The sequence below is a fragment of the Lithobates pipiens genome, unplaced genomic scaffold, assembly GCF_037356315.1.
Source record: "Lithobates pipiens isolate NorthernLeopardFrog02 unplaced genomic scaffold, aLitPip1_a1.2 Scaffold_8, whole genome shotgun sequence".
NCBI lineage: Eukaryota > Metazoa > Chordata > Amphibia > Anura > Ranidae > Lithobates > Lithobates pipiens.
Genome location: NW_027507903.1, coordinates 31,974,394 through 31,989,642, shown reverse-complemented (window position 1 = coordinate 31,989,642; position 15,249 = coordinate 31,974,394). Strand labels below are relative to the sequence as shown.

Sequence of the window (15,249 nt, the reverse complement as noted above, 5' to 3'; positions counted from 1 at the left end):
GGCACCTTAAGTACCTCTTCCCGGATTACGCAGTGAGACACTCCCACTGATTGGTTTCCGAGACAGAGATTGGTACCCAATGTGTCCAACCAGAATGTGTTCTATAGCCTTCCACAGGTGTACAACCCCACCTATGACCAGGCAGAACTTCTATACAGCCCAGCCAAACTGATGCCAAAGTAAAATTTAGCACAATTAGTCCCAAAACTCATTACAGTTTTGGGCAAAAACTAAATTTAAACATATAGCGCGTACTCATTAGGAGTACCGGCGCTACACTTAGATTACAAAATCTTCACAGCATAAAATTTTCTAGGCATGGAATGAACAAGTTGGTGACATATTGCAACATCTATCTTTTTCCATTCTTAAAGAATTACCTCTTTTGGAGCCTGGAGCCTGGATGCTGGATGGAGAGTGATGCTCAACTTGACTCTTCAGAATTCCCCATAGGGTTCAGCTCAGGAGACATACTTGACCCCTGAATCATTTTCAGTGTTCTTATTCAAAAATGCAACAGTGGCCTTAAAAGTGTTTTTTTGGATCATGGTCACATTGGAAAAGTGCATGACGACACGAAATGATGGTAGCATCTTCTCTTTCAATATAGAGCAGTATAGCTGTGAATGCATGATACCATTAATGAAATGTAGCTTCCAGTCACCAGCAACACTCACGCAGCCCCACAAACGACACTGCCACCACCATGTTTTACTGTAGGCACCATACGTTTTTCTTTGTACTCCTCACCTTTGCTATACCATACCATTCTGAAGCCACCAGTTATCTTGATCTCATCACTCCAGAGTACAAGAGTCCCAGTCGTGTTCTTTTTCATCATGGGCCCTGGCAAGTTCTAGGTGGGCTCTTTTGTACATGGGCTGACATGTACTGGCTTAAGCAGGGGGACACGTCTGGCACTGCGGGATCTGAGTCCCTGGCGGCGTAGTGTGTTACTGATGGTAGCCTTTGTTACACTGGTCCCAGCTCAAGGCAGGTCATTCACTAGGTCCCCCCGTGTGGTTCTGGCATTTTTTCTCATCGTTCTTGTGATAATTTTGAGCCCACGGGGTAAGATCTTCTGTGGAGCCCCAGATCGAGGGAGATTATCAGTGGTCTTGTATGTCTTCCATTTTCTAATTATTGCTCCCACAGTTGTGACACCCCAGACAAAGTCTAATGAGACAAAACGCGCCGGGAGGAGTCCACTGCAGCCATTGTTTTTATATAAGTGCTTGAAATCACTTCTAAAATGTAAGTGTATTACTTTTAATAAATTATATTCGTCATACGGAATTACACTATGTGGCCCTGTTTCTCTATTTCTCCTACCTACTGATTGAAATTTGGCACCAAGTACCTCTGCATGGAGACAGACTATCCATAAGTTTTGGGACACATTTTCCAAAGGTTACATCTTAGCTGTCGGTTGTAACCAAAAGCTTGGTTGACTCATAGAATGTATGTTCTTTTAAAGTTTAAATTATCTGGTAAGCCTACATCTATTTCGGTGGTGGTGGTTCTGCTACACTGGTGGTTTCAAGTTCAATCTTTGTTGTCAACGTGGTGGTTTTTTGATCTTCAAGGCTCTAATTAAAAACACTGTGGACTATATAATATTTCTCACGGACATATTTATATAAGCTTTGGGTTTATTTCTTTAGCCATTCACATGGCACTATTTACATGTGAGAATTGGTGTGACATACAGTTTGTATTATAGGTTTTGTCACTATTCACTTATAATCATTGTGTATAGACTTTATGGCATTAGTCTGACTAGGCCATTAAAACACTTTAGAGCTACGCTTATGCACCTTTTTCTAAAGCGGAACTAAACCAATCGATTTAACAGTTTCAAAAACAGTTACATTCCCAGCACGTGCCGGGAATGCAACTGTCACATTGGTAGGGCTCTCAACCAAACTGTTAAACTATCAAATGGCTAATGTCATAGCTGATCACATGTGCAGCATCCTGGCAGTTGAAGATCAAACCGAGGGTAAGGTGGCAGCTTCCTTGGCTGATAATGGAAGGATTTAGTTCTACATTAAAAACACATTCATAAGAAGATAGCTGATAGCAAAGGAATGAAGCAGCAGACAGAAATTACACCAAGTGCTCTGGATTTAGACAAGTACACACTATATAGGGATATGCTTTGTTCATAATTCATGTCTGAAGTATACAACCACTTTAACCACTTAAGGACCGGAAAGGGTTTGTCCCCTTAATGACTAGGCCATTTTTTGCAACACAACACTGCATCGTCTTAACTGACAATTGCGCGGCCGTGTGACGCTGTACTCAAATATGTCTTTTTTTCTCCCAAAAATAGAGCTTTCTTTTGGTGATATTTGATCATCTGCAGTTTGTATTTTTTGCGCTATAAACAGCGGGACTGCCACACAGATCGGATACTTTTGACACATTTTTGGGACCATTCACATTTATACAGCTATTAGTGCTATAGAAATTCACCAATTACTGTGTAAATGTCACTGGCAGGGAAGGGGTTAACACGGGGGGGGGGGGGGTTAAATGTGTTCCCCGTGTTTCCAACTGTGGGGGGATGGGACTGACTGGAGGAGGAGAGGTCACTGTTCACAATCACTAGGAAGAGCAGATCGATCTCTCCTCCCCTGTCAGAACGGGGATCTGTCCGTTTACATTGACAGATCTGGCTCTCTGTGGCACGATAGCGGGTGGCCAGCGGACATCGTGGCCACACGCATCGGCTCCAGTGACCCCTATCGCTCTTAAAGAGGAAGTAAACCCTGATGAGTTTACTTCCTCTTTCATTCCCTGCAAAGGCAAAGCATAATGGGCTACTATGCATCGCATAGTAGTCCATTATGAGTCACTTACCTGACACAGGAGCCAGCGAAGTCACCGCTGTCCCCTGTAGTCCGGCGCATCCATCTTCTCGGTGGGTCTCACTGCTCCGCCACTGTCATTTGGTGAAGCCGCGATGACGTCACTCCCGCGCATGCGCACGGGAGCCGACACGCGCGGCATCATGCGCCGTAGACAGCAGTGCCTGTCTTTCGGCAAATATCTCCTAAACCGTGTAGGTTTAGGAGATATTTCTTGGACCTACAGGTAAGCCTTAATCTAGGCTTACCTGTAGGTCAAAGTGTGTTGTAAGGGTTTACAACCACTTTAAAGAGGCCAACTTAGCCCAGGAGAGCCAACCTGCCACAGTATAATGACAGTGGCTGGTCCTTAAGCGATTAAACATATGCATTAAGATTACTATGGATTTTATGTAAAGTTGTGTCTTGGTAAAGATTGTAGCACAATGATGTTGAAATATCTACTATGGTTTGCCATTTTCTATGAATAAGCTTCTTAGAAATTCAACAGTATTTCACTATTTTCCATGCAACCATGGAATTTCAAAACATGGTTAGTTTGTGGTGTACCATGGGAAGAGGAAAATCACCACAAGCAAACAGCAACACATGATATATACACAGCATGAAGAAATTATAGCTTCTAGACCAGCTAAGATATATGAGTGTACTATTCAATACTTTGCTGGGCAAACAAATCTCAGATATACGATAATTCTTTCCATTAATAAATGGGAACAGAAAGCCAGGGTGTGAAGTGGGTAAAGCTGGCCATATATACAGAAGAGCGGCCAAATCTTACAAAACCCTCGCTTTTATGTGATGGATCACCCACACACAGTGATGCTCAGCTCTACATTTATCTCTCTACCACAATAAGGTAGAATAGCGGACTGTTGAATGAAAGTTTCCAACTAATCTCATAACCACGCCAACCAAACTGATGCATCAATTTTATTATCCTATAAAAAAAAAAACACAAGAGGTTGCACAAATCAACATTATAACTATTGAAGAATGAACATCTGATGTCTTGGAACTATTCATCAGTCCCCTTATGTGTTAGTAAAATATTATATACAGCTAGTTCTTTTCCCATATTCCTCTGTGCAGCATATTCAGAGTTGAAGGTTACACTAAGCAACTTAAAGTGGTTGTAAACCCTTACAGACCACTTTTTGCTACAGGTAAGCCTATAATAAGGCGTACCTGTAGCTACCCTTGCTATCTCCTAAACCTGCACGGTTTAGGAGATATCCCTAGTATTTGCATGTGCAGACATTGGGCACATGCGCACTGAAGCAAACTGAAGCAATGGCACGTATGTGGCGTTTGCTTCAGTGAGGGTGCCGTTACCGATGGCTCCCGTGCAGGAGTGACGTAATCTCGGCTCCTGCCAATCACAACGCTGGAGCCACGATAGCCAGAAGTAACCCCCGGGAGTGATGTCACCAGCCCTTTGCTGTGTACAGCACCGCATCGAGGGCTTCGATCTCAGCTGAGTATTACATAATGAGCTAGTATGCTATGCATACTAGCTCATTATGCCTTTGTCTTGCAGGTGTTGGCTTTTTTTTTTTTAATCAAAGTGGGTTTACAACTACTTTAACCAGGTAACAGCTAAATGCTAACTGTCAAACAGATATTCTGACCCTGGAAGCAGACGTGAAAAATTTTGACCAAGAAGGGGAGCTTAAAAAGCAACTCAGAGATGGTGATAAACACAAGTACCGTATTTATCAGCATATAACACACACACCTTAATTTTAAGAGGGAAGTTTCAGGAAAAAAACTTTTTTTTAAATAAATAACCAGCCCGATTAGTGCCCATCTGCAGCCTCCCCATCTCCCGTCAATACAGCCTGGTAGACATGTGCGCCGTCAATAAATTTGTTTCGTTCCATTTCGTATTAGAATTTGTGTCCGAAATTTTGTACGAAATACAAATCTGTTAGGTTCGTTAATTTTCATAACAATTACGAATGTTCGTTATGATGAATTTATCATTATGAGGGGCTCCCACCATCCCTGTGCTGTGCTGACTTCCTGGGTCTTTAATTTTTAGGTTTGTTAACTTTTAGTAACAATTACGAATGTTCATTAGGAATTTGGAGCCGAAATTTGTAAACTAAATTTCGCATTTTGCACAGAATTCGAAAGCATAGCAATTAGTATTTCGGATCCTCCCAAATGTATGAATTTACGGAAATTCATATGAATTTTCGTTTCGTACGAAACTAATCGCACATGTCTACAGCCTGGTCAATGCCCATCTGCAGCCTCAATGCAGCCTGGTCAATGCCCATCTGCAGCCCATCTCCCATCAATGCAGCCTGATTAATGCCCATTTTTAGCCTCAATGCTCATCTGCAGCCTCACCATCTATCATCAGTGCAGCCTGAACAGTGTAGAAAATAGCAGAGCCCTAATCTCCCGTTTACTCGGCTCTCAGTCGGCAGTCACACACACAGTCCGCCTCTGCCATCAGCACTGGACCAGCTCCTGCAATAGACAGAACTGTTGGCCAATGCCAATGGCGGAGGTGGGACTGTGTGCGTGCCGTGAGAGCCGAGTGAGACTTTTAGACAATAAGTATAGGATGTGGTTAAAATGTATTTTCCGGTGTATAAATATCATAAGAGCAGATACCTAAAGCCACTCAATACCTACAAGTAGCATAAGTCAGAAGAGCAGGAACACATACACGATAAACCAAACATTTTTTATTTATTAGCTTGTGAGGCACGGTCAATGCTTTGGAATACCCCCAAACGTTTGCACAACATTCCTTGAGCAAACGTAAAATAAAACATTTGTGCAATTCAGCATTATTGCTGCTGCTGCTTATGACTTGCTTAGTAAAAAATAAAAAATTCAAGGAAAAATACATAGGATCAATTTTGAGCTAGGTCAGTGTCGGGGTTTGTGTTTGGGTCAAGTCAGGGTCAAAAGTCAAATTCAGTATATTTTGGGCAGGATTTTCTTTTAATTGGTATCAGTGTAGGACAAAAAGAAAGGCAAAACAAGCATTATTGTTTCTGGGCTGTACTATGGGTATAAACAACAACTAAAATACACATGTGGTCTCACTGCAATTGTCTGGAGCAAGATCATTTATTTTGGGTTGTTCTTTAGTGGTAGATTATAGTAGTAGCAAGAAATATACAGCAAAATTGAAAGAAATGTTTTATTTTTATTTATTTTTTGGACAGATTTCCTTTGATAATGAAAAAAAATAAAATAAGGAGATATCTATTACCATTTACCAACAAATGAAAGCCCAATTTGTCCTGAAAGAAACGAGGTATAATCTACCTGGATGCACAAAGTAGTTATGATGATATGTACAGTTTTACTAAGAAAAGTCAAAGTTGCTAAATTGTGCTTAGGCATTAATATTTGTTCTACCCTTAGGGGTGAAGGGGTTTAAGTTGTCTGTATTTATCTGAACTATTTGAACATAATCAGGTTTAATATAAGATGAGTAGCTTCGCTAAAGCCGATGTAAGAATTTGAAGATTCCCAGTCCAAGCCTACCTAGGAGTTACATTGAAAAAGAAAGTATAAGGGGAAAATATTATTGGGAGTATGCTATAGGGCCCCTAACCTGAGGGAGGAGGGGGATATGGATTTCCTATCCTATCACAAGCAGCGAGGATGTGAAGTGTTATAATGGGGGATTTTAATTATCCAGACAGACTGGGCGGAGGGAACCACAAATTCGTCTACGGCTCGTCAGTTCCTAAATGTCTTGCAGGTTAATTTCATGGTCCAGATGGTAGACGCACCAACTAGAAATAAAGTGTTACTGGATCTATTGATTACCAACAATACAGACCTGATTACGGATGTTGAAATATGTGGTGATTTAGGAAACAGCAATTACAGGTCAATTGGCTTCAGTATAAATCACACAATTAGGAAACATAAGGGGAATACAAAGACACTGAATTTCAAAAGAGCCAACTTCCCTAAACTACAAACCTTGCTAGAAGGCATAAATTGGGATAAAATCTTAGGAACAAAGAACATGGAAGAGAGATGGGTTTGCTTTAAGAGCACATTAAATAAGGGCATTAGCCAATGCCTCCCATTGGGTAATACATTTAAGAGTGAACAAAAGTCCTGGATGGCTTAATTCTAATGTAAAAATGCATATAAAAGCAAAGGAGAAGGCCTTAAAAAAATACAAGGTTGTGAGGGATCATCATCAGCATTCAGACTTTATAAAGAATGCAATAAGAAATGTAAGGGTGCAATTAGGGCGGCTAAGATAGAACACGAAATATACATAGCAGAGGAGAGCAAAAAATAAATAAATCCCAAGAAATTCTTTATGTAAATAGTAAAAAAAGGGAGGACAGACCATATTGGCCCCATAAAGAATGAGGAAGGGCATCTGGTTACAAATGGGGGGGGGGGGGGGGGGTATGGTGAAGGTATTGAATTTATTATTCTCCTCAGTCTTCACAAGGGAATCGAGGGGGGGGGGGGGTCTTCAGTAACCAAAACTGCAGTCTTTATCCTTATGACACCTTATGACATCACAGGAAGCACCTCCATGGTCAACAGAGGACAGAATTAAAAGTAGACTTGGGAAACTTAACATTAATAGATCACTGGGACCAGATAGCTTGCATTCGAGGGTACTTCGAGAACTCAGTCAAGCAATTGCCAGACCATTGTTCCTAATTTTTACTGACAGTTTACTGACTGGAATGGTACCAGCTGATTGGAGAAAAGACCAGTTAGCCTAACATCAATAGTATGCAAGCTCTTGGAGGGGATGATAAAGGGACGATATACAAGATTTTAGTAACTTGAACGGTATCATTAGCAGTAATCAGCATGGATCCATGAAGACTCATTCTTGTCAAACCAATCTATTAACCTTCTATGAGGAGGTGAGTTGCCATCTAGATAAAAGAAGGCCCGTAGACGTGGTGCATCTGGATTTTGCAAAAGCATTTGACACAGTTCCCCATAAACGTTTACTGTACAAAATAAGGTCCGATGGCATGAACCATAGGGCAAGTACATGGACTGAAAATTGGCTACAAGGGCGAGTTCAGAAGGTGGCGAAAAATGGATGGGGTAGACAGTTCAATCTCTGTATTTGTGGACGATACTAAGCTAAGCAGGGCAATAACTTCTCCACAGGATGTGGAAACCTTGCAAAAAGGTCTGAACAAATTAATAGGGTGGGCAACTACATGGCAAATGAGGTTTAATGTAGAAAAATGCAAAATAATGCATTTGGGTGGCAAAAATATGAATGCAATCTATACACTGGGGGAGAACCTCTGGGGACACCTAGGATAAAAAAAAGGACTTAGTAGATGATAGGCTCAGCAATGGCATGCAATGCCAAGCTGCTGCTAACAAAGCAAACAGAATATTGGCATGTATTAAAAAGGGGATCAACTCCAGAGATAAAACAATAATTCTCCTGCTCTACAAGACTCTGGTCCGGTCGCACCTGGAGTATGCTGTCCAGTTCTGGACACCAGTCCTCAGGAAGGATGTACTGGAAATGGAGCGAGTACAAAGAAGGGCAACTAAGCTAATAAAGGGTCTGGAGGATATTAGTTATGAGGAAAGGTTGCGAGCATTGAACTTATTTTCTCTGGAGAAGAAACGCTTTAGAGGGAATAAGATTTCAATTTATAAAATACCCTACTGGTGACCCCACAATAGGGATAAAACTTTTTCACGGAAGGGAGTTTAACAAGACACGTGGCCACTCATTAAAATTAGAAGAAACAAGGTTTAATCTTAAAATTATGTAGAGGGTTTTTTACTGTAAGAGCGGCAAGGATGTGGAATTCCCTTCCACGGGTGGTGGTCTCAGCGGGGAGCATCGATATTTTCCAAAAATGATTAGATAAGCACCTAAGCAACCGTAACATACAGGGATATACAATGTAATGCTGACATATATTCACACACACAGGTTGGACTTGATGAACTTGTGTCTTTTTTCAACCTCACCTACTATGTAACTATGTATATACGCAGTTGGAGGTATAACATTTTTGCCAACACACCATATCTGTTTGACTGGTATCTATCGGAATCATAAGTAACTGCACTTTACAAAACTGTATGTCTGATCACAAGAAAAATTCAAAGCATATACGTACTCTGAGAACAGCTGAACCAACTCCCTGAAGCCTCGTTCAATGGCCAGTCTTGCAGGTGTTGCGCCGTCACTGTTGGAAATCGTCAAAGCCGTTCTCCCTCCTGGTTGATCCAGAAGAAATTTTGACAAATGGCAAAGGCCCAGCCTTGCAGCAAAGTGCATCAATGTTTCCTGCTTCTCGCCATCTAAAAGAGAATACAGGGGGGTAAGTAAACATTTTAACTACAACTTGATACCCCATGGTTTGCTTCTTAGGTACAATTTATATGGGTAATGTAAATCCTTTTGACCCGATCATTCCTGATCATCTCAAGAGATACAAGTAGGGCTGAAACAACTAATCGATTAATCGACAACTAATTGATTATGAAATCAATCAATTACTATTTTCATAATCGATTAATCGGCCAGTAACATAATGGGGTTAAAAAATATATAAAATGAGCCCTTTATAGTACAAAGAGAGGAAATAATCGCTACTGTAAATATTACTTTCACAGTTCTATAGTAAAAAAAAAATGAACCCCCTTACAGTAGTGATCATCTGCTTTTTTTTTGTACTATAAAGAGCTCATTTTAGTTTTTTTAACCCCATTAGGTTACTAAACATTTTAGACCTGTTTCACATCTATGTGTTTTTTTGCAGAAACGCACTACAGTTTATTTACATAATTTCCTATGGGACACGTTCACGCAAAGCGGTGCTTTTTTGGTTCAATATACTTCAATAGAAGCTGCAGAGAAGCATGTAATGTGTTTTTTTAGCAATTTGCGTTTTTTATTCTGCCCAACAACAAATTGGCCAAAAAAAATATGCAAAATCGCAGCAAAATCACGCGTGCAAAAATTTAAATGCATAGCAAAAAGCACAACAGAAACAGATCAAAACACAAACCACATAGGTGTGTACCGAGCCTTATGCTGGCCACACGGATCAATTTTCAGATGGAAATATTCAGAGGAAAAATTGTTGTACATTCGCTGAATGATAGAATGTTTGAAATTCTCACTTGTTTTTAACATTCTGTTTTTAAAATGAATATAATTTCTGAATGAAAACCACATACAATGTCTGAAAATTTCTTTGACCAAGCGGTTTTCTATTTCCAAATTTTCCCATCACTGTGGTTGAAAATGAACCTCAATTTGACCCCACTAACGATTAAAAAAAAAAAAAAAAAAAGGAGCGACCGTTCTTAAAATTACATTTATTTTTTTTGAAGGAAGACTGTTTTTAATTATAAAAAATTGATCTCTGAGTCTGATGATATTTACCAGATTCGCCCTCTAATAGTATATACAGTATATCTCCTCTAATAGTATAAACACAGTATATCTCTTCTGTCTGTTATTCTCCCTAACCATATAGTTGGTTATTTATATTTACTACTGCATAGAGACATTTAAGAATAAAGTACCATTTTTTAAAACTTGACATAAATTATAACTAAAACAAAATTATACACCACACTTTTTTTTTTAAGGGTTATTAACCGATTAATTGAAACAATAATCGGCCAACTAATCGATTATGAAAATAATCGTTAGTTGCAGCCCTAGATAACAAGGATTCATTGCACCACTTGAAAAGGTTGGTTTCTTTATGGCAACTCAGATATTGTATTAAGCTGCTATACGTGATAATTAGCAACAACTACGCTGAATTAATGGTCTAGGGCAGAATTTTCAACTTCTGGGCTGCAGCTAAGGAGGGAGGGTTGCAGAGAACTGACCTCTGCGCTTCACATCTGATGCTTTTTGGTGCCCTGGGTTCACAATAGTCAGGGGGCACACCAGAGTAAGGAGGCATGCAGAGGTTGGTTTCTTTATGGCAACTCTTATGCCACGTACACACGATCATAATTATGGTCGGGAAAAGGTCTGATGGTTTTCCCGACGGAATTCCACTCAAGCTGTCTTGCATAGACATGGTCACACCAAATTCCGACCACCAAGAACACGGTGACGTACGACGGGACTAGAAAAAGGACGTTCAATACCTAGTAGCCAGTAGCTTCCATCTCGTAGTTGAATCTGAGCATGCGTGAGTTTTTGAGCATCGGAATTGCATACACACAATCAGAATTTCAGAATGTTTTTCCATCAGGAAAATTGAGAACATGCTCTCAAATTTTTGCTGATGGGAATTCGGCCAGCTAAATTCCGATGGCGCATACACACGGTCGCATTTTCCGATGAAAAGCTCTCATCAGTCTTTTGCTGGCTGAAATTCCGATTGCGTGTACGTGGCATTAGAGTTATCCTTCTAAAGCTGCTGTATGTGATACTGAACTAGGGATATACACAGTTACAAAACTACTCTGAATAAATGGCCTAGGGCAAGATTTTCAACTGCTCAGCTACAACCAAGGAGGGTGGGTTGCAAATACCTACATCCAGGACCGTCTTTATTATTGACTGGACTCTGGGAAAACATTTTCTGGGCCCCCTCTTCCATGCAATTTCGCTCGCCACATGCTTTGAGATATACAATAAATAGCAGCTAGACTCAAAATCAGTTTACTGAATAAGATCAAGCAGCGATTGTGATTTTTTGCCAGAGGTTACAGTGTATCATTACCGCTCACTGACTGGCTGCTAGAGGTTACAGCACACATTTGGGCTCACTGATTGTTTGCTCGAGGTTACAGCACATGACTTCTGCTTGTTGATGGTTGCTAGAGATTACTGTAGAACAACACTGCACACTGACTGATGGCTAGAGGTTACTGGACATCTATACCACTCACAAATTGGTTGCTAGAGGTTACTGGACATTATTACTGCTCATTGATTGGTTCCTAGAGGTTACTGCATATCATCTCCTCACTGCCTGCAAACCATAGACTGAGGTGGTGGGGGGACCCATCAATAGACAGAAAACTCCTAGGAATCCTAGGACTCCTTGGATCAGTGCAATGCTGGGGGGTTGATGTGGCTGTGGTGGGGAGATGGGATTAGTTGGGAGGCATTACACTGACAAATTCTGAATCATGTAGCGCAAAGCTGGAAATCTCTGGCAAGTTTATTGTGGGGGATTCAACCAATGTAATGGGGACTTTACAATGAACACTAATTTGAGGGAGGATAAAAGCCCCATACACACTATCAAATTTTCTGCTGATTTTTTCCTTGAGATTTACCAAAACCATATAATATGAGGTCAAACCTTAGGAGTTTCAATTTGTATGCAATCAGGCAGGCCCTTCCACTACATGGTTTTGGTGAATCTGAAGACAAAAATCAGCAGAAAATCTGATAGTGTGTATGGGGCTTTACACTGATCATCAATGTGAGGGGGGATTTGCACTGACCGCCATGTAACGGGGGATTTTACACCACCCACCAATAGAAAAGAGGGATTTCTACTCTGACACCAATGTAATAAGAGCATTTACACCAACCACCAGTGTAAGGGGGAATATACAATGAGCTCCATGTAAGCAGGAATTTACACTGACAACCACTGTCACAGAGATTTGTACTGACCACCAATGTAAGGTGACACGTCTACACCGATCACCAATGTTAGGGGGGATTTACACTGAAGACCATTGTAAAGGGGGGGATTTACACTGACCACCAGTGTAAGGGCAATTCTGCACTTACCACCAATATAAAGGGAAATGTACACTGATCACCAATGTTATGAAGTATTTACACTGACAACCAAAGAAATGTTTTTTTTTTTCATCAACAGCCAATAAAGGGGGATGTCTACACTGGCCACCAATATAAGGGGGATTTACACTCACCACCAATTTAAAGGGGGTTTCTACATGGGCCACCAGTGTAAGGGAGGATTTTTAACTTTTACCAATATAAAAAGAGGAGTTTCTACACTGGCCACTAAAGTAATGGCGATTTACCCTGACCATTAATGCAATAGGAGCATTCACAGTAACCACCAATGTAAAGAGGGATTTACACTCACCACCAATGTAAGGGGGGCCTTCACATCGGCCACTAGTGTGAAGGATTGTACACCAAGCCCCAATGTAATGAGAAGATTTACACTGACTACCAATGTAACTGAGACATATAGACTGTGTTCACGTTTGTGTGTGTTGGGAACACATGCAAAATGGCTTTCCTGTAACCACAGAGACACGCTGCCCTTTAGCAGATACACAGAAGTGCCATTAATTGTTAATGACACCTCATGCATCGGCTGAGATGTGCGTAATCCGATGCACCAAAATTCAGGGTGCTGTGTTCTTTTGAAGATGGGTTCCACCTCCAATTTGCTTATCTTTGCAGAATAGGCTGATGTTAGGCTTAATGACCATGGTTGTAGGCAGGACTTTCAAGCATGCTCCTTTACCTCCCCCAGTGGGCAGCATTCAGCAGAAGTGATGGTAGATATGACCTCAGGGGGACATATACATATGAATGCTGCCTCTATTTACATATCAGTGATGCAGTCTGCGACTATTTACATATTAATGCCGCCGCTATTTACATATCGAAGCAGGTTATTTACATGTAAACACAGGGTCTGCAGGCGAGTCATCTGTACATGGCAATAGGGCAGCAGCAACAGAAATTTACACTGAGATATTGGGACACAGCACAGGACTAAAACTTCAAGGGATAGGGGAATTTAAACTAGGATAGTTGGCAAGTATGAGGCAGCTGCTTTGGGCCCCACAACAATGATGGGGACCAGGTCAGCTGCCCCCTTTGCCCTGCCTACATCCTGTTATGCCTCACATCTGATGCTCATGGATGACCTGGGTTTACGATAGTCAGGGGGCACACTGACCACCAATATAAGAGGTAACTTACTCCTGACTTTGCAATAAAAAAAGTCCTGACCCCTGCACTCTGTTGTACTACACTATGTATGTTGTATATTACTAAATGCTGCACTGTATACTCTATATAATCCTAACATCAATAAGTATACTTTTTTTTTATGTTGGGACCATTTCACAAAGGTTGAGAGAACCACAGGTCTAGGGCAGTGGTATCCAAACTGCAGCCCTTAGCTGGCCTTTATTTGGCCCTTGGGGCACTGTTCTCCTCCCACTGATACAAGGCCCAATTCCCCCCTCCCCCCACCAATAAAGAGGCACCATTTTCCCCCTCTGTTACCAACAGTGGGGCACTATCCCTCCTACTAATACCAACAATAGTGCACTACACCTCCCAACAATGGGGTAATTTTTCTCTTCTGGCACCAACAATGGGGTCCTTTTCTCCTACTGGCACCAATAGGGAACCATTTCTTCCACTGACACCAACAATGGGGCACTCCCACAGACATCCTTGATGGGGCAGTATTTGTCTTCCTACTGACCAAAGGCGTTATGCAATTTTCTTACTCCCACTGACTACCAAGCTGGAGACATTTTCTACTCCCAATAGCCACAGTCTGGCCTCCCACTAAAGTCTTAAGGACAGTAACTGGCCCTTTGTTTAAAAAGTTTGCCGGCCTCTGGCCTAGGGCATAAACAGCAAGAATTTGAGATTAGCATCCAATATCCTGAACAACCAGGCTGCCATTATTTTCAATGTGCTATACTCCCAGGAGGGTATTTTTTTTACCCAAAGTTCCAATGGCGGTGGTAAAAATGTAAGACCCTACTTATTATAACAACCAGCTCAGACCTCCCAATACCTTTTGCCAAATACGAGTATATCATCCAAGGAAAATGCCCTAAAGCCCTGCCCCAGCTAAGCATATAAAATGGTACTTAGCGCTCAAGCAGCATTAGGAATGCAGGAAGATTGTGGGGAACGCTTTTTCTCAGTGAACTTTTCAAAGCCCGCAACAGACCATAAAAAATAAAATGGAAGCATTTTAGATGGAGGGCAGCTTGAGTTTTAGCATCCCTGAAAACTCATTCATGGAAGCCTATCCCACCTCCACCTAACTGAACATTTAATTCCTCCATCGGCTCACCCATAACAGTTAATACCTTTTGTACCACTTGCCCCTCTCTATGAGATTGTAAGCTCTCAGGAGCAGGGCCCTCTTGTATTTTATTGTATTGTAACTGTACTGTCTCCCATTTATATTTTAAAGTGCTTTGCAAACTTTTAGCGCCATAAAAATCCAGTATTATAAAAAAAAAAGTTGGCTATAAAGAGAAGACGGTATAAAGATTATATATGGTTAGTAAACTTATTACATTTACAATTTTACCAAATGGCATTTGCCCCCGAGTGCTGCTAACAAAATGTCTCTAAGTCAGCCATTCTCAACCAGGGTGCTGTGAAACCCTAGGGGTCCTCCAGAGGTGGCTA

At 41.1% G+C, this 15,249-nt stretch overlaps 1 protein-coding gene across 6 annotated transcripts in view; it reads right to left on the bottom strand.

The window, feature by feature from the left end:
* The window catches only part of AKAP13 (A-kinase anchoring protein 13), a 440,963-nt gene that overhangs the window by 235,259 nt on the left and 190,455 nt on the right, over positions 1-15,249 (bottom strand). For all 6 annotated transcript variants that reach the window (XM_077472410.1, XM_077472415.1, XM_077472413.1 and 3 more), the window contains one exon: positions 8,999-9,182. In XM_077472410.1, coding sequence (XP_077328536.1) covers positions 8,999-9,182 — 184 coding nt within the window. The remainder of the gene's footprint in view (positions 1-8,998; positions 9,183-15,249) is intronic.